Genomic DNA, 20827 nt, shown 5'->3' with positions numbered 1-20827 from the left:
GAGTCTTGGTTTTATTAGGGATTGCCTGATCCATGCAGTCCTGGAGGTGTTCGTAGAAGGCATTTGTAAGGGCTTCTGCAGCTTGGGTTGTGGTTTCCACTGGCTCGGGGGCCTTGAAGGATACCACACCAGTCTTGAGTAGTGTGAAGTTTGCTTTAGAGAAGTTCTTCACTGTGGTCTTTTTTGTTTGGTGTGGGGGCGGGATGTGGATATCCAGTGAGATTAGTTTATGATCTGATCTCACCAATGAGGGATATACTTCCGGTGTGGAGCATTTTGTCCCCATGTTTGTGATGATGAGATCTAGTATATTTTCTCCTCTTGTGGGAACGGTGACTAGTTGTTCCATGGCATTTGAATTTATGAACTCCAGGAATGTCACTAAAAAAACAGCACTCAAGTTCACACTGCAAACAGGTTTGAAATGTTTGTCCTGGTGAGAAAATATAGTGTGTAATTAAGAACGGGACCAACTCCACCTCCAGTCAAAGACTTACTTATTTGCTTTTGTTAACCAGGAAAGTCCACTGGGCTGAAATGAGCCCATATTCAGTGGAGGCCCAGGGTGAAAAGCTCCCAAAAATAAAAAAAAACAATGTACATAATTAATAGATTATTTAGAGAGTTAATAACAGCATTTAACAATATACAATAGAATAACATAGGAGTCAGAAGTGACACAGTAACATAGACAATGTATAGCAACATGTTGTGGCAGACTCGGGTGCTGGGCAGGTATTCAATAGATCAGACAGACAATTATAATCTGCACTTACACCATGTGGGGCAGGATGAGGCACGCTGTGCTGTGATTAAGGGTGAGTACTACCATGTGAGGCAGGATGAGGCACGCTGTGCTGTGATCAAGGGTGAGTACTACCATGTGAGGCAGGGTGAGGCACACTGTGCTGTGATTAAGGGTGAGTACTACCATTTGAGGCAGGGTGAGGCACACTGTGCTGTGATTAAGGGTGAGTACTACCATGTGAGGCAGGGTGAGGCACACTGTGCTGTGATTAAGGGTGAGTACTACCATGTGAGGCAGGGTGAGGCACACTGTGCTGTGATTAAGGGTGAGTACTACCATGTGAGGCAGGGTGAGGCACACTGTGCTGTGATTAAGGGTGAGTACTACCATGTGAGGCAGGGTGAGGCACACTGTGCTGTGATTAAGGGTGAGTACTACCATGTGAGGCAGGGTGAGGCACACTGTGCTGTGATTAAGGGTGAGTACTACCATGTGAGGCAGGGTGAGGCACACTGTGCTGTGATTAAGGGTGAGTACTACCATGTGAGGCAGGGTGAGGCACACTGTGCTGTGATTAAGGGTGAGTACTACCATGTGAGGCAGAGTGAGGCACACTGTGCTGTGATAAAGGGTGAGTACTACCATGTGAGGCAGGGTGAGGCACACAGTGCTGTGATTAAGGGTGAGTACTACCATGGGAGGCCAGGGTGAGGCACACTGTGCTGTGATTAAGGGTGAGTGCACAGTAGGGAGAGTGAAGAAGGGTGCAAGTATCTGAGAGATGAGTCAGGTTAGTAATCAGGTGACTGAGGAATTGGGGATGGTGCAAGGGCATAGCCAATGAGAGCAGAGATGTTGGTAGAGTGATTTTTTTGAATGATGACACATTACTTACAGTCCATAGAGAAGGTGGAAGGGCAGTCCAGAGTTTAGCTACAGTGAAAGAGTAAAGGTATTGGTCTACAGAGAGTTTAGGTCTCTTAACTTGGATAAGTGATTGATTTTCAGATCTTAGCGAATGGTTTGGTTGATAAAGAGTCATAAGTGAAGCCAGCGCTGGGCTTTTGGAGGAATTATAGATGAATTTTGTGTGCTGTGGCTAGTTGTATGTAAGTTAGGTGTTGTGGGAGTTCTAGCCAGTTCAGGGATTGTAATGAGTGACAGTGGTGGGAGGAATATTTTGCTCTAGTAACAAATTTAGCAATTTTGTTATAGCAGCTCTCCATTTTATTTTTAATGACGATTACATGTTTGTCATAATGGGGGCACCACAGAGAAGAGAAGGTAGGAGAAAAGTTTGGGCAAGTGTTTTTCTAGTAGAGTAGTTTAAAAAGTGTATATGTCGGTAGAGAGTGCCAAGTTTTTGGTGTGTTTTTTGATGGTGTTGTGGGTGTGTTGGTCAAAGGTTAAGTTGTCATCTAAGGTTATGCCAAGTAACTTGGTATGGGAAACTACCTCTAAGGCAGTCTTGTTGGAGGAGAAAATGATGAAATCAGATTTATTAACGGTGGTACTTTTTTTGGGTGTAAAGAGCAAGAGTTTGGTTTTATTTGGGTTGAGGGCGAGGTGATTATTTGTCATCCAGGTTTTGGTAACAGAGAAAGCATTCTGGGTGATGATCAGAAGTTCGGTTTCAGAGTTACCAGAGCAGATAATAGTTGAATCATCCGCATACTGAACTACAGATGCATGAGTGAGAGTGGAGTGAAAGTCATTAATAAAAATACTGAACAGGAGGGGGCCCAAGATGGATCCGCGGGGAACTCAGGTGGATGTAATGAGAAAAGGAGAGAAAGAGGGGAACCATTTGGTGGATTGTTGTCTGTTTGTGAGGTAACTGGTGAACTAGTTAAGGATGGGTGTGGACAAGACAAGGTGTGACAGCTTAGAACAGAGGAGAGGATGGGAGATGGCATTGAAAGCTTTAGAGAGATCAAGAAAGAATGCAAAGACAAGTTTACCATAATTGCGGCTGTGGTTAACAGTATCTAGGAAGGATAGGAGAGCAGTTGTAGTACTATGGCCATGGCGGAAGCCATGCTGAGTTGTGGAAAGAAGTTGGCTTTGGGATAGGTAATCCATGAGTTGAATTTGAATACATTTTTCCATTATTTTAGAAATAGGAGATAGAATGGCTATAGGGCGGAAATTTGAGATGTCTGAATTATTACCGCCTTTATGTAAGGGTATGATATAAGCTTTCTTCCAAATGGATGGTACATAGGCTTCTAAGATAGATCTATTTATGAGAATGCTTATGGGGTAGCTGATGGATTTGGCAGACATTTGAAGGTATTCTAGGGGTAAACTGTCCGGGGCGGTGCTACCGGGTTTTAATTTTAGCAGGAGTTTAGAAATAGTGGAAGTGGGAACATGAGAGAAGGAGAAAGACTGGTGGGAATGCTTTCCTGGGGTATGGTTTGTAGAAGTGGGTTGCTCTTGTGAGTAGCTGTAGGAAAGGTGGAAGCAAGTTTTGATATAGTGTCTATGAAGTAGGAGGTGAAAAGGGTAGCTAGTTCAGCAGGGGGTTTGTAAGGGTTTGGGCAAGGATTGCTTTTGGTGCCAGGGTTTAATAGAGTGGAGACTGAATTCAGGAACTGTTTTGGGTTATAGTTGTGTTTGTTTTGGAGACGACAGTAGTACTGTTTTTTTGTCATTAATAACTAGACACTTTACTTGATTGCGAGTTGTTTGAAAAGCTGAAGATCTACGGGGTTTTTACTATTATGCCATTTTTTCAAAGCTCGGTCTCTGGTATTCATAAGTTTTTTTGTGTCTCTAGAAAGCCAAATTGTGTGATTTGCTTTGATTCTTTAATTCCGGAGGGGGGCCATTCTATTGAGTATACTGAGGAAAGCTGAATTGAAAAATTCAACTGCTTCATCTAGAGGCACATACTTTAGAATACTCCAATTGATTTTACTTAATGTTTCATTGAAGCTTAGGGGATGAAGTTAGCTAGCCGTCTAGAGGGTCTGTACTGGTGCGTATGTTAGGTTGAGGAGATGGCATGTGTTACATAGGTGGGCAGATGGTCACTGATATTGCAGGGTAGAGTTCCTGCAGATGTAACTTTGTTGGGAACAGATACTAAGACCCAGTCAAGTAAGGTGCCTTTGTTAGTGTTATTACTAGGCCTGGTTATGGTAGTAATGAGCTGAGTGAAGTTACAGAGGTTGATGAAAGCATTTGGAGAAGGATTTGTATAGTCTAGCCAATTTATGTTGACATCCCCTAGGATAACAGTTTCACTCCAGATATTATTTGAGGTCCAGGCTAATATTTTTTTCTAAGACAGAAACACATAAATAGTGGAACACAGTAACTGGCATTATCCCTGCCATTAAACTACAACGCTGCTTTCCTTAATTATTTAGACAGCTGATACTTTTTTTCCAGCTCTTACCTCCTAGGTAGGGCTCTAGATCAGGTTTCACTACCATCCCCCCACTGAATGCACTCACAGCAGCATTAGTCAGTAACATTACCTCCCCTTTCTCTCCCTTCTGCACTCCAAGCTATCATCCCTACTTCAACCTACCTTACTGATTGTTTCTCTTGTCCCAACTTGCAAGTCGAGTCAAGCCTTCTGTTCCATTCCCCCTCGCTTTGCTCAGGCTCACTTCACTCCCCTACCCTACCCCATTCCCACCCACTCCCATATCAATTACATATATACTTAGCCATACCCCACCCACTTTCAAGCAACCAATCAACACACACACCATTCTAAGTCCATCCCAAACTCACTCAATCAACATAAGCCACATGTTGTTAGCTCATCCCACCTACCTTAGTTAACAAACACCTTTTTCAACTGTAGTACAACCAGCTTCAACTCATCACTGCCAACCTTTCTTTTTCACATCCTAGTCTGGTACTTCTATATTCACCAGGCATTCACCAGTGTCGCTAATACACTTCACTGTATTACCTCTTCTTTTTCTTCTCACAATGCATCATACTACTTCTACATCTTACACCATTACATTCTACTGATACAGTACCAAAACCCACCTCTTGTACAGCTATCCAGCTTCCTAAACACAATTCCTATTCCAAAGTATCTCAAAGTCTTTATTCCATTAACACATTATTATTCTTCAAACATACAATCCTATCACATACACAGCTCAGTGGGATGTAAATGGCTATCAGGCACAGACTTTTGAAATCATTTAGTTTTAGATGTGCAATGATGAGTTCAGCTGCAGAGAACTGGCGAATGGAGTTTGGGTAAGGAATGATGGTGAAAGAGTTAGGATAAAGAAGGGCAACTCCTCCCCCTTTCTTGTGGGGTCTATCAGACCTAAGACAGGAGAAACCTGGAGGGAGGAACTATGTGTCATTTATATATGGTTTTAGCCATGTCTCTGTTACGGCAATTATGTTGGGTCTGGAATGTGCTACTCAGGCATGGAATTCTGGAATTTTGTTTCTGATACTTTGTATATTAATGGTAGTGAGCTTCAGAGATTTATGAGGTTTGGGAGGTGGGAAGGTAGTTGGAGTGGGTCCTGGGTTGGGGTGGATGTCTCTACATTGGGGAAGTGTGGATGTACTGTTTGAGTGGTGTTGTTGAAGCAGTTTATACTTAGAGTTAAACTGGGTTATGAAGAGTGTAGTTTGTAGAGTTAGCTGTGTATGTGATAGGATTGTATGTTTGAAGAATAATAATGTGTTAATGGAATAAAGACTATGAGATACTTTGGAATAGGAATTGTGCTTAGGAAGCTGGATAGCTGTACAAGAGGTGGGTTTTGGTACTGTATCAGTAGGATGTAATGGTGTAAGGTGTAGAAGTAGTATGACACATTGTGAGAAAAAAAGAAGTGGTAATACAGAGAAGTGTATTAGTGACACTGGTGAATGTTTGGTGAATATATAAGTACCAGACTAGGATGTGGAAAAGAAAGGTTGGCAGTGATGAGTTGAAGCTGGTTGTACTACAGCTGAAAAAGGTGTTTGTTAACTGAGGTAGGTGGGATGGGTTAACAGCATGAGGCTTATGTTGATTGAGTGAGTTTGGGATGGACTTAGAGTGGGGTGTGTGTTGATTGGTTGCTTGAAAGTGTGTGGGGTATGGCTAAGTGTATATGTAATTGATATGGGAGTGGGTGGAAATGGGGTAGGGTAGGGGAGCGAAGTGAGCCTGAGCGAAGCGAGGGGGAATAGAACAGAAAGCTCGACTCGACTTGCAAGTTGGGACAAGAGAAACAATCAGTAAGGTAGGTTAAAGTAGGGATGATAGCTTGGGAGTGCAGAAGGGAGAGAAAGGGGAGGTAATGTTACTGACTAATGCTGCTGTGAGTGCATTCAGTGGGGGGATGGTAGTGAAACCTGATCTAGAGCCCTACCTAGGAGGTAAGAGCTGGAGAAAAATGTATCATGTGTCTAAATCATTAAGGAAAGCAGTATTGTAGTTTAATGGCAGGGATAATGCCAGTTACTGTGTTCCACTATTTATTCACAGCGAACAGAAAAAATAACTTCTTTAAAGGGACTTGGGTGACTTTACAGTAGACAGTAATACTGGAGAATTTAAATAACTGTAGAGCACTGTTTTGTTTACAAGATGAGCTGCTAATCTGGGCTAAGATTCAGCTGTTTAGTGGTGTTCTGCTGCCAGCTAGTGGCTTGCCTTAGGGGTGTGATCTTGCTTCTACCCACTACAAGAGCTTCCCAAGGTTGGACAACTGTGACTGATGCTCAAGATTTCCATAATCTGGTACTCTGGCCATCAGATTATCCCCCCACCCCCAGTTTGGGTCACTAATGTTTTTCTTTACAACTGCAACACCATCTGGCTGACTTAAGACATTCCAAATCCCTACTGCTTTTACTAACGATTAAAGCTATCCAAGTGTCATGCATAAATTTGGCAAGATCCAATAATGGGGTGTGCCAAAACGATACAAAAGGTAAAACAGCAGCTTGTGGAAAACACTTCTAATATAATTTACTGTGCATGTGCTCTGAAGGTATATCCAGGGTGTCAAGTCATACTGCATTCAGTGCATGCGCAAGGCTGTACAAAAGCAATAGTGTCATTAATCAACAGAAGGAGGTTCAGAACGGAAACAGTACTATCTTGTTTTCTGACTTTTGCTTAATATTACCAAGTAAAATTAAATAGACTGCTTAATAAAAGCAGCTAAAGTCAGTCTCTCTGGTGTAAAATACTCTGCCACAACAGAGCTATATGGTCTGCTTTTAATCAACTACCAAAAAGGTCAGAAAACCTCAAATCATTTTACATCCCTGACAATCAATGTCAACAGTTAATAAGGCATAAACAAAGAAGCCCAATAACATAACACATGAAAAAAAGCATGGTACCACACACTAACCTTCTCCTCCAGTGGCATGACAAGAATTCCACTAACTTTTAAGAGATTTTTCATGTAATCCTCATGTTCCTTCTGTACTCCAGCCCCGCAGTAAACACGGTCATACTGCCCACAATCCAAACTGATCTCCAGGCAATTGCCTGACACAAACGAAGGTTCACAAAACTCAAACCTGCAAGGAAAAGGTACTGCTTCAGCTGGAGACCAATAACAGCTTTTAGAACTGTAAAAGAAGTAAAGTACAGTGTGTACACTTACCATAAATGTAAATGTTCGAGTGTATTCACTGTTGCAGTCATTATTTATTTTATTTTTTTTATTTTATTTTATTTTACATTTGTTGACCGGGCTAGTCTAGCTGGATATATGTCCATTTTCAGTAGAGGCCCGGGGAGAAAAGCTCCACACATAACACAATAAGGCAGACAGACAAGTTGTTAATAAAGACATACAATAAAATAGAAATATAAATCAACTTGTTAATAATATCAAGATACATTTAAGAATTCAAACAGTATAAACTCAAATACAATGTTCTGTTGGTTTAAAAGCAATCTTACCTAATATAAAGGTTATGCAATAAGGCATCAGTCATATAGATAAGAGTTAAGGCTCAGAAGGGTAGAGAAGTAGAAGGAGTATGAAAGATAAAATAATAGGGAAGAGGCAGGAGTCAAGAAGAGAAGAGAGGAAAGGAAGGAAGACAGGCAAGAGGAGGTGGGAGAGATGGTAGATGTAGGTCAGAGCATAGAAGGACAACAAGGGAAAAGAAATCAGGGTAGAAGCTAGTTTTAAGCAGAAAAGAAGGGTTAAAGGTAAAGAGAGGGTGGGGAGAGGGAAGTTAGCCTGGTGTACTACAGGAACAAAGCCAGTGGTTTTGGAAGTACAGTTTAATTTGTTGTTTGAAGAGAGATAAGGATGAGGTTAGAGTTAACTCTTTGGGCAGCGAATTCCATACTCTGCCTACAGTACTGGTGAAAAGAGAGTCACCAGCTACGTTGGGTATCTTGGGTTATCCTGCTGGCAGGCTACCCTCAGTCAGCCTGAATTCCAAAGTCTAGGTCTGGCATTGGTTGCTGTCGCCTCTTCCCTGATGTCAGTGTGCCAGGGGTATAAAAGATGCAGCGGATGCCATTTTCTTTAGTTTTTCTTGCCCCAGATGTCAGGTACCCCCAAAAGGGTAGGCTAAAAAATATGCCAATAAAACATGTATGCACCAAAATATATAATACCTTCTTCTACAAGCAAATACACCACATACGTTGTATAGATTAGAGAGGTATAGATAAGTTCCAGCAAAGAGATGGGGGATGGTGGGTGGGTAACTTGGACTGCAACAGTGAATACACTCGAACATCTACATTTATGGTAAGTGTACACAACTGTACTATGTTCTTCATGTTTCACTGTTGCAGTCATTACACTTGGGTATAGTCCCAAAGCTATGGTTGGGAGGCTGGAGCTAAATAGCATTAGGAGCGGCTATAAGGCCCTGTAGAACTGCAGTGGCAAAGCCTGCCCTGGATTTAGAGTAAAGTGGTAAATGATAGTGCTTTGTAAAGGTGTGCACTGAACTCTAGGTAGCAGCCTCTAAAATGTCTTTGGTTGGTACTCCCCTGAGGAAGGCCGCTGAAGTGGCTGCTGCTCTGGTAGAATGTGGCCTAATGCCCCTAGGCACTGGCTTGCCATATTGTGAATGGCAGAAATGAATGCAGTGGCCTATCCACTTTGAAATAGTCTGCTTTGAGATAGCCTTTCCTTGTGATTCTGCAGCATATGCCACCAGTAGTTGCTCAGTCTTTCTGAAAGCTTTGGTTCTGTCCAAGTAGAAGCGTAGCTGTCTGTGTATGTCCAAAGAATGCAAAATTCTCTCCCCCTTATTCTGTGGATTTGGATAAAAAGCAGGCAGATGAATAGTTTGGTTAAGGGCCACAATGGACACTACCTTAGGCATAAATGTTGGGTTTGTCCTCAGAGAAACCCTGTCTGTATAAAAATGATAAAAGGTTCCACAGACATTAGTGCCTGTAGCTCTGAGACTCATCTTGCAAAGGTAATTGCTAGGAGCAGAGCTGTTTTCCAAGATAAAAACTTTATATCAGCTGTAGCAGCTGGCTCAAAAGGGGGCAGAGTGAGTTTTTCCAAAACATAATTGAGGTCCCATGTAGGTACTGGTGATCTCCTTGCAGTCTTTACATTTTTGGCTCCTCTGAGGTATTGCCTTAACAAAGGATGAGAAACGATTGGTGGCTCTATATTGTAATGAGCCAAAATGACAGAGGCATGAATTTTAATTGATGAAAAGGATAGGCCTTTGTCCAACATCTCAGTTAAGTATTGCAAAATCTGAGGAATATTTGGTACTGCTGTGTCAATTCCTTGTGCCTGGTTCCAGGCACAGAATCTCTTCCATTTTCCAGCATAAGATTTTCTAGTACTAGGCCTTCTGGCTTCCAAAATGACATCCATCACCGCTTTAGCGAGAGGAGTGTTTTGTATGACTACATTATCCGCCATGCTGCCAGGTTTAAAGTTTTGAGTTGGCTGTGCGGGATCTGATTGTTTTGTTGGGACAGTAGGTGAGGTACTTGAGGTAAGGTCCAGGCTGGTCAATGAGACAAGTTCCTTAGGACTGGATACCAGTACTGGCGGGGCCAGTCTGGGGCAATCAGGATCATTTTTGGCTTCTCTTGTCTGACCTTTAGGAGTGCCTAGGGGAAGAGAGGCAGTGGAGGAAAGGCATATACTGTTAGGTTTTTCCAGCTGAAAGACAGAGCATCCACTTTCCATGCTTGTTTGTGATAAGTCCTTGTGCAGAATCTCTTTAGTTGGCAGTTGTGAGGAGAGGCAAATAGGTCTATGTCCGGGCATCCCCATTTCCTTGTTATCATGTTGAAAACTTGTGGATCCCATTCGTGGGGATCCATGAGTTTTCTGCTTAGTTTGTCTGCCAGAGTATTTATCTTTCCTGGCAGGAATTGTGCCTGCAGATGTACTTGATAAGTTAATGCTATGTCCCACAAAGTCAAGGCTAGTCTGCAGAGGGGGTAAGAATGAGTGCCTCCCTGCTTGTTTATATACCACATGACCGTGGTATTGTCTGTCTTTATCAGTAGTTGTCCCGGATGAGATAGGTCCTTGCCCTCATCTCTTTTTGACTGATATGTAGATACATTTCGTTGGCGGACCATGTGCCTTGAATACATCTTCCTGCCATGTGTGCCCCCCAGGCATAATCTGATGCATCCATCGTCAATGTTTGCCTGGCTGGGGGTAAGGTGAATGGCTGTCCCTTGTTCTGGTGACAGGCCTTCGCCCACCATCGAAACTCCTGTTGCAGGCAGGGAATAAGAGTAATTATTGTTTCCAGGATGTGGCAATGCTGAGTCCAAACGCTTTTTAGGTACCATTGAAGTTTCCTCATATGCAGTCTTGCATATGGAATTAGTAGAATGCAGGATGCCATGATGCCCAAAGCCTGCAGAATTATTCTTGCAGATAAGTGAGCCTTTGTTGCCAACGGTGTGACGTAGGTAGTCAGTTGCCTTTGTTTGTCTGGCGTGAGATAAGCCATCTGGGCAGTTGTATTTAAGCTTGCACCCAGGAATATTATCTCTTGAGAGGGTACTAGTTTTGATTTTTGTTCATTGACTGTGTACCCTAGGCATGGTAGTAATCTTTTTACAAATGCCAGATGCTGTAGCAGAATGTCCTTGTTCTGTGCTTGAATGAGACAGTCGTCCATGTAAGGATATATTTGAATCCCTCTTTTGTCTGCAGAACGCAATTACTGGTGCCAGGCACTTTGTGAAAAACCTGGGCACAGTAGATAAGCCAAAGGGCAGTGCAGAGTATTAATAGTGCATTGAGCAAGCTTTGAATCTGAGGTATCTTCTGCATGTTTGTCTGACTGGGACATGCAGGTATGCCTCTTTTAGATCTAAAGTCACAAGCCAAGCCTTCTTGCCCAGCATGGGCAGAAGCTGCTGTAAGGTCAACATTTTGAATTATGGTATATCCAGATATGTGTTTAGAATAGATAGGTCCAGTATTGGTCTCCAGGCTTTGTCCTTTCTGGGTACCAAGAACAGTCTTGAATAAAAGCCTTGTCCCTGCTCTTGTTCTGGTACTTGTTGAATGGCCCTCATGTCCGTGAGGGATGATACTTGTTTTTATGCCTCTGCCCATTGTTTTTTTGGTAGGTCTGGCCAACCATTTGCCCTTGGCAGGATATGGAAGTAAAACTTGTAGCCCTGTGACACTATGTCTAAGACCCATTTGTCCTGGGTTATTATGTGCCAATGTTGTGGAAAAAGTGCTAGTTTTCCCCCTAAAGGCACTGCCAGAAGATAAGTGCTTGGCGTAGGCAGGGGGAAATCATTGGGACTGTTTCCTGTAAGACTGTGATTTGTCTTCTCCACTTTTGGAGGTAGAAGCACCCCATTGTTTAGACCTGTATGAACCTTGGGGCTGGGATCTGCCTCTTGGGCATCTGTATCTGCCCCTTTGTGGTCTGTATGACACTGGAAAGGACCAATTCTTAGTAGGCCAGTGTCTGCTAAATCTTGGAGGCTGTACCTGTAAGAAATCCTTGACTGTTTGCATAGATTTAGCTTTGTCCTCCATTTTCTTTAACACCAAACAAAGTATCATGTTGTAATGGAGCTTCCAATAATTTTGCTTTAACATGATCTGGTAAATTTTGTTCCTTTAACCAAGCATGCCTCTTAATGACAGAACCTGTGACAGCGGCCCTACAGGAGGCCTCCAAAGAATTAAAACCACATTGCAAAGTATGCTTTCCAACTTGCTCAGCTGCATGCAATAAATCCTGCATTACTTTGTTTTCTGCACTTTCAGAATTTATCAACATTTTCTGTTTAAGCAGTGACATAATATATTGCTGATATTTGAGCATATGAAATTCACAATTTAAAGCTCTTATAGCCAAGGTAGCAGAGGTGTAAATCTTCTTTCCCCATCTGTCTAATGCCCCAGAATCTCTGTCGGAGGGGGTAGGGTTTTTTGCAGTGGATGCTTTGACCCCTTTGGGACCCTGAGAAATAGTTTCTGGGTCAGCATCAGAGTTCTTGAAAAGAAATTTATGATAATCAGGCACCCTATAGTACCTGTCCGGCTTAACAGGAGCTGGAGGTAAGGAGTCAGGGGTCAGACTGGACTCTGAAAATACATCATCTACAATGTCTAACACAGGTGGAATAGCTAGGGTCCTGTGTTGTGGGAGTAAAAGAAAGTCCCTGAGCCTTTTCTTAGATTCAGAATAATCTTGGCTCTCCCATTGGAAATGTTCCCTCGTGGTATGCAAGGTTTCCCCAAAAGAGTAATCCTCAGGAGGAGAGGCTGAAGGGATAGATTCTTCAGCATCAGAATCCTCACAGGGAGGAAGAGAGTATTCCTGATCAGAAGAGGAATCTGAAGAAATGGAAACATGATCTGAAGATTCATATTTTGTCTCTTGCCTAGGCCTCTTATCAGGAGGGGGTTGGGAACCCCTGATCAAAGTAATTAAGTCTTCGGCCATTTTGAGCATCTGTTTTTTGGGCATGGAGGCCTAATCATGAGGCTGTTGTACTTGTTTCTTTGCCTTTAAAGATGGTTTAGTCTTTGCCTTTGTAGCTGGTGTTGCTTTAACGTACAATTGAGTAGGTCTGAAAACACCCTCAGAAGCCGATGCCTGCTTAGCAACTCCGGACCCACCTGAGGGAATAGTTGCCGAAGGTCCAATACCTTGAGCTTCCAGTGGCCTAGGTGACTCCACGTGGGAATCTGTAGCGGCCTGCGGGCCCAAAGTAGCGGGCATCAGGGGCTGCGAAAGCGCCTCACTGAGAGCTGGCAAACCGGCGAGTGGCTTAGAAGAAGCCTCGTTGTCGGGACTTCGGATGCCTGTCCTTTTCTTTTTCTTTGCGTTTCTTTTGAATTGTGGTAGTCGGTTGGCTATCTGACAGCATTGTATAATTAAATCTTCTGCCAAAATAGTGAAAAGCAAAATTGTACCGGTGCTTTATAGTGCGCTGGTTAAATCTAGCACAAAACAGACAACAGGCAACGTCATGGTCAGGGCCTAGGCAAGGAATACAGTAAGAATGAAAATCCTTATGAGGTATTTGCTTCCCATAAGAAATACAATTATTAACTTTTTCTGACATCAGTCTGGAGCAAGAAAAAAGTTTTCCCCAACGGGGTACTTGGCTTTTAATGAAGACTACTGTTCTGAAATTCGAACACGAAAATCTCAGGAGTCGGCCGACCGTCACTTGCAAACTGCTTCTATTTCAGGCACTGCGCGGCAAGAAAGACTAAAGAAAATGGTGTCGGCTGCATCTTTTATACCCCTGGCGCACTGACGTCAGGGAAGAGGTGACAGCAACCGACACCGGACCTAGACTTTGGAATTCAGGCCGACTGAGGGTAGCCTGCCAGCAGGATAACCCAAGTGTAATGACTGCAACAGTGAAACATAAAGAACATCTACCCGAATGATTTCCCGATTTACAAAAAGCCATGTGGGAAAATTTGCAACTTACTGCTATGTTATGTAGGCAACCACTGATGACATCAAACCTGAAATGATGAATCAGAAAAGGCCTACTCTAATAGACTACAACCCAAATCACAGAATCCCTCAAATATCGTAACAGCAATACAAATCAACAGAATTCCTGAACTAAGACAAGAACAATGCCTTGCAACACTTAGCACAATTGTGCAATATCTCCCAGCCCTATGGTTGCTTTCTGGGTGCTTGGGTTAATGATCTTGGTCTATGTGACTCAGTATTGCAGCTTTTTCTTTTCCACAGAATCACCAATGATAACATTCATCAAGAAGTCAGATTCATACTTACCTTCCCCTGGTGACACCTGAGAAAAGGTAACACTGTTAAACAACACTTAATGACATGGGGGAAGGAGTGATACACTCAGGCAGGCTACAAGAAGTCAGAAATCTACTCACCTCTGATGTGACTGAAATTAAAGTGATACCTGCTGTTACAGATACCATGACCTACTCCACCAGATGAAGAGGGGCAAAGGGTACAATGAAAACCAATACAAACAATGCTGTACGTGCATTTGTATGGCGGGTATTTAAGACAGACTACTACGAGACAGACTGCATAAAAGCAGATGTCTTAAGCACAAAGTTTCCATGTCGAAAACACTGCAGTTTAAGCATAAAATGTCAATACAGAATACTTTTGACAATGTACATCAATGTTCAGTATCTTGGGTCCACATAATTGTCCCTAAAAAAGAGTTTCGCAGACAAGTGGCATTCTTGAACAGCTGGTCTTCTGATAGGTTCACTCATGCAAGCAGCATCTGCACAGGTACAGAAAGGAAAATACAGCATCATCTGCTAGATGCATGGCATTCAGGAAAGTACAGTTCTGTACACTTACCATAAATGTAGATGTTCGAGTATATTCACTGTTACAGTCATTACATTAGGGTAATCTGCTGGCAAGTTGCCCTCAGTCGACCTGATTAACAAAGTCTTGGGTCCTGCGATGGTTGCTGTCTCTTCTTCCATGACGTCAGGTTGTCAGGGGTATAAAACATGCAGCCGACGCCATTACATCGTTTTTTCTTGCCCCAGATGTCAGGTGCCCCCCAAATGGGGAGCAAAAAAAAAAAAAAAAAATATATAATACATATATATATATATATATATATATATATATATATATATATATATATATAAAATTAAAAATACAAAAATATACCTCCGAACAAAAGCAAATACACCAAGAAAGGCTTTTAAGCACAGTAAAAGAAAGATGAGGTATAGTAAAGAAAAACAGGGGCAGTAGGGAGGGTAACCAGGATTGCAACAGTGAATACACTCAAACATCTACATTTATGGTAAGTGTACACAACTGTACTACGTCCATTGTGTTTCACTGTTGCAGTCATTACATTTGGGTAGATTCCCAAAGCTAAGGTTGGGAGGATGGATTTATACAGCATTAGGACCAGCTATAAGGCCCTGCAAAACAGTAGTGGCAAAGCCAGCTCTGGATTTAGAGACAATTGGAAGTGATAATGCTTGGTGAAAGTATGAACTAAACTCCAGGTAGCAGCTTCTAGAATATCCCTGTTAGGAACACCTCTGAGAAAGGCTGCTGAATTACATGCAGCCCTGGTGGAATGAGATCTGATCCCCTGGGGGATAGATTTTCCATGGTGCTTATAACAGAAATGAATACTATGGCTTATCATAGGTTCATAGGTTCATAGGTTCATACTAGGCTATCTGCCCGAGGGCATTTACAAGCCTAGCCCATGGTTTTGTGGCTTACGCCACCCCTTTAGTATGGGGAACTATACCCATTATTTTGCTGTGCCTCTGTCGAGCAGTGACACTGAGGTAATCCCTGGGGTATATCTGCGATCTCCCATCCATTGGTCAAGATTTCTCTTGAACAAGGCCAGCGAGGTGCTCTGCCTCACATGTACCGGGATTCTGTTCCACAGCATAGGGAGTCTTTGGGTGATGAATCTATCCCTCCAGCACGTCCTATTAATAGCCGTGTCGAGGTTTAAGTCTCCGCCTTGTGGCTCTGATGGATCTAGATTTTTGAGGTGAAGCATATTCATCAAATCTGGGTTTGACATGGCCTTGTATGTTAGGCAAAGGTCACCTCTGAGCAAGCGGTGCGACTGAATAGAGCTGGAGTTCTTTCAGTCGGGCAGCATAGGATAGATTTTTGAGACCCTTTATCCTTTTGGTGAGGAACTTTGTGGCCTCTCCAGCTGCTGCAAGTGTCGGGTCAGATACATTCCAAATGGGGCATTGTACTCAATCATTGGTCTGATGAGTGATGAGTAAAGGAGACTATAACCTCCCTTGATCTAGATGAGAATCCCTTCATGATAAGGTGGGCAATGTAGAAGGTCTTCCTAACTACTTTAGCTACATGGGTGTCGAATGACAGACTACTATCAACCTGGGTCCCCAGGTCCCTGATAACTTCTTCTGTGCTCAGTGGATTGCCTCCTATTTGGTAGCTAGGGGTAACCTTGTTTTTCCCGAAGGGTATGACTATGCATTTTTGGCATTTAACTTTAGGCCATGGCTCTGGCACCAGTTATCCATTTCTGTGAGACCCTTCTGAAGGATATCTGTGTCAGATGTGTTTTCTACTATGGCCCAGTTTGCAGTCATCTGCAAACTTTGTCAGCCATAACCCTCCTGTGTTTGCTTGTACTTCAGAAAAGTAGATGCCAAACAAGAGTGGGCCCAGGACTGAGCCCTGTGGGACACCACTTGTGACAGGCTTTGAGTCTGACATGGCGCCAGCAACTCTGACCCTGTGGGTTCTGTCGCTCAGCCAGTTTGCAACCCATCTTGTGATGTATGGGTTAACATTTAAGCTGATGAGTTTTTCAATGATACCCGAGTGGGGTATTGTATCGAAGGCCTTAGCCAGATCGAGGTAGGCTGTATGGACTGCCTTTCCTCATCAATGGCTTTGGTGACTGTTTCAAAAGTCAACCAAGTTTAAAAGGCATGATCTGCCTTTGACAAAGCCAAACTGGGTTGGATCCAAAGTCTGCAAATTCCCAATGTCTTTATTTATGAGGTCCATTATGATCCTCTCCATGGCTTTGCAGATAAGGCTTGGTAGGCTAATGGGTCGGTAATTACCAGGGTCGGTGGAGGCACCGCCTTTGTGAAGTGGGACCACAGTTGCAGTGCGCCACTCCTGGAGTGATCCAGAGGTAAGACTTTGATTAAACAGCTGTCCTAGCTGTGGGTTTAATTCCTCATTGAGTTCGTGGAGCACACAGCCGGGGACACCATCAGGTCCCATGGATGCTGTGTTTTTTGCTTTGGAGAGAGCAGTTCTCACTTGGGCGCTGGAGATGTTTGGGTGGCTGCAATCATTTGGTATAGATATCTCTCCTTTTGGGGGGGGGTGAGAAGTTTGCACTGAACCTGTCAGCCAGTATGTTGGCAATGTCTGTAGGATCAGTAATCTTCACATCATTTTGAACTAGTTCTGAGCATATCTGGGAGTTGCCTCCTAGGTTTCTAACATAGCTAAAGAAGGCCTTATGATTGTCTTTTGAGTCTTTAGCTATTTTTCTCTCGAAATTTGCTTTGGATGATTTTATGAGAGCTCTTAGTTTTTTACTTATAGTGATCAAGGGTGTCTTACCTTTTAAGGATTTTGCTCTATCTTGTAGTAGCTTCCTCCTTTTGTTGTAGAGTTTGTTTATGGCTGGGGTCCACCAGACTGGACGCTTGCCTTTGGTACAAAGAGTCTTTGTTTTGCTTGGGATTGCCTTATCCATGCAGTCCTGCAGGTGCTGGTAGAAGGCATTTGTAAGTGATTCAGCGGCTTGAGTACTGTTTTCCGCCGCTCGGGGCCTTAAAGGAGACCACACTAGTCTTTAGAAGTGTGAAGTGGGCTTTTGAGAATTTCTTTATTGTGTTCTTTTTTATTTCGGGTGGGGGTGGGATGAGGACCTCCAGCGAGATTAGTTTGTGATCTGATCTCACCAGTGAGGGGTATACTTCCGGTGTTGAACATTGTGCTCCCATGTTCGTGATGATGAGATCAGTATGTTATCTCCTCTTGTGGGAATGGTGACTAGTTGTTCCATGGCATTTGAGTTTATGAATTCCAGGAACTTTTGGGCTAGGGTGTTTGGGCTTGAGTAGTGTTCCCAGTCTATATTTGGGTAATTGAAGTCACCTAGTATGATGGTGTTTGGTGATACATTTATCCTCTAGTGTTTTCAGGAAGGCCATGTGAGGTTCCTGAGTTTGTGAGGGTGGCCTGTAACATGCTACTATTTGCAGAGCAGTCTTGCCTACGGTTAATTGCACCTGGATGGTCTCCGATGCATCATGCGTTGCCACCAGTCTTGAGGTGTGGGTGTCCTTGATGAATATGGATACCCCCCCTCCTTTCTTGGTATTTTCCTGATTTTGGGGCCGGAACGCATGATATGAGGTAAAACCAGATAGTGCTGGGGTGCTCTCAGGAGCCTTGAACCAGGTTTCTGTCACAGCACAGACATCGATGTTCTCCATACTGAGAAGGGCCTCGAGTGCGTGCATTTTGAGATTTAGACTTCTGGCATTGAGCAGCATTACCCTTAGTTTATTTCCTTTTTTGTGTTCTAGGGTGGTAGGTTTAGAATTTGAGCCTTGCCTAAAAAAGGCACTATGGGGTGGCAAGAGCCTTTGCCAATATCTGGAATCCCAGGGTGACAGGTGCAAGCCGTCCCTCATGAAGCAGCGTGGCTTGTCCAGCATGTCATCCCAGGCAGACAGATACTGGATCCCCTTTGAATGACACCAGTGTTTAAGCCAATTGTTAAAGCTGATCATCTTATCTCTGTATTGTGGCATCATTCTTGGTGAAGGTAGGATACTGCTCAAGGTCAGGGTCATACCTGCCTGGGCTACATAATCAGAGAGCTCCTCAATGTCTCTTTTCATGTAGTCCAAGGAGGTACGTCTCAGGTCGTTTACACCAGCGTGGACAATGACTGAGTCATATTTGTACCTGCTGTTGAGAGACCTGAGTGCTTGCGTTATGTGGCGGATTCTAGCGCCCGACAGACAGCTTACTGTGACCTTCTCCTTACTCAGTCTGGTGAGCGGGACATCAGTGTGTCTGACTATGGAGTCACCAATGACTAGTGTGTCTGGCATTGTGTTTGGCCTTAAGGGCTGTGACTGTTTGACACTCTGACTGTGAGGTCTATGTGTTGCAGGTGTTGTGTTCTGAGGTGGTGGTTTTGGGTGTCTGCTTTGGTGGCCTCTGCTGTTTTGGTAGATTTTGATCAGAGCCTCCGAGTATGTCTTTGTGTGTTTATGTGTATGATTTGAGGTTGTAATGGTACTATGTGAGACTGGGTCTATAGTGTGTGTGGTAACCTTCCCCTCCTGATTGGTCTTGCCAGTCCTATGTTGAGAGAGCTCAGCCTCCAGTTTGGCCGTATAGTTGCATCTCTCGCATGTATTTGTGTTTTGTGGGAGGAGGAGAGGGTTGTCTGTGTACATGAGGCAATTGTAACATTGCCTCAATATTCCCAGGTTCACCAGCTGAGCAGGAGATGACACTAGCAACTGATCCCTCGACATGCTAGAAGGATAGACAAAAAACTTTAAAAAAGATTCCGGGGGATGTGGGTGACCGAGAAATGGGGGGTTTCCTTTTTGGGGTGCTATCTATAAGAGTGCCGTATCAAGGTAATGCTTTGCTTTGAAATAGCCTTCCCCTCTGCCCCTGCTACCAGCAATTGTTCAGATTTTCTTTGAGATTTAGTCCTGTCCAAGTAAAATCTAAGTTGTCTGTGTACATCCAATGAATGCAGAATCTGCTCCCCTGTGTTCTGTGGATTGGGAAAGAAAGTTGGTAAATGAATGGTCTGATTAAGAGCCATACTGGATACTACCTTGGGCATGAAGGATGGGTTGGTCCTGAGCGACACCCTGTCCGCATGAAAAATGATGAAAGACTCCACTGCCATAAGGGCCTGTAATTCAGAAATCCTTTTAGCCGAAGTGATTGCTAAAAGGAAGGCTGTTTTCCAGGAGAGAAATTTTATGTCTGCAGTAGCAGCTGACTCGAAAGGATGGAGAGTCAGTTTCTCCAATACAAAGTTAAGGTCCCAGGTAGGGGTTGGAGCTCTCCTGGGTTGTCTCAAGTTTTTGGCCCCTGTGAGATACTGCTTTAGAAGAGGATGAGAGAAGAGGGGGGGGGGGTTGTGCTGTAATGAGCTGAAATGGCTGAGGTATGGATTTTTTTGCAAGAAAAAGACAGGCCCTTGTGAAGCATCTCAGTTAAGTATTGCAAAATCTGAGGTAAATTGGGTACTGCTGTGCTCATCCCTCAAAACTGATTCCAGGCACAGAATCTTTTCCATTTGTCAGGATAAGATTTTCTAGTACTAGGTCTTCTCGCCTCCAAAATGACATCCATCAGAGGTTTGCTGAGGGATGCTAAGGGGGAATTTAAGTGATTAGCCAAGCTGCAAGATTCAATGTTTGGAGCTGAGGGTGCAGAATTTGGTTCTCCTGCTGAGAAAGTAAGGAAGGTGTCTGAGGCAGGTACCACAGAGAGATGTGTGACACACTGCGCAGGAGTGGGTACCAGTGTTGGCGAGGCCAGTCTGGAGCAATCAAAATAATTTTTGGTTTGTCCTGTTTGACTTTTAGTAGAACTTTGGAGAGCAAAGGCAGAGGGGGAAAGGCATAGACTGATAGGTTTTTCTAGCCGAAGGACAGAGCATCCACTTTCCAGGCTTTTCTGCAATGAGTTCTTGTGCAAAATTTGTCCAACTGGTAGTTCCGGGGTGAGGCAAAAAGATCCATGTCTGGGCTCCCCCATTTGCGTGTCAACATGTTGAAAATCCGTGGTTCCAGTTTCCATTTGTGAGGGTCCATGAGATTTCTGCTTAGTTTGTCTGCCAGAACATTTTGCTTTCCTGTCAGGAATTGAGCTTGTAGCTGTACTTGGTAGCTCAAGGCCGTGTTCCACAATGCCATGGCTAGTCTGCAGAGGGGGTAGGAATGTGTACCCCCCTGCTTGCTTATGTACCACATAACCGTGGTGTTGTCCGTCTTTATCAGTAATTGACCTGGATGAAGGTAGTCCTTGAAGGCTGTCAGTGCATTCTGTACATCTAGCATTTCTTTTTGATTGATGTGAAGATGCATTTGATTTGGGCTCCATTTGCCCTGA

At 43.5% G+C, this 20827-nt stretch overlaps 1 protein-coding gene across 2 annotated transcripts in view; it reads right to left on the bottom strand.

Moving 5' to 3' along the window:
- The window catches only part of PCMTD2 (protein-L-isoaspartate (D-aspartate) O-methyltransferase domain containing 2), a 347572-nt gene that overhangs the window by 86126 nt on the left and 240619 nt on the right, over window positions 1–20827 (bottom strand). For both annotated transcript variants that reach the window (XM_044090393.1, XM_044090392.1), the window contains exon 4: window positions 7099–7270. In XM_044090393.1, coding sequence (XP_043946328.1) covers window positions 7099–7270 — 172 coding nt within the window. The remainder of the gene's footprint in view (window positions 1–7098; window positions 7271–20827) is intronic.

The sequence above is a fragment of the Protopterus annectens genome, chromosome 12.part0, assembly GCF_019279795.1.
Source record: "Protopterus annectens isolate FY-2018-M chromosome 12.part0, PAN1.0, whole genome shotgun sequence".
Lineage (NCBI taxonomy): Eukaryota > Metazoa > Chordata > Ceratodontiformes > Protopteridae > Protopterus > Protopterus annectens.
The sequence above is the reverse complement of the archived record's forward strand: the minus strand, read 5'-3'. Positions and strand labels throughout refer to the sequence as shown.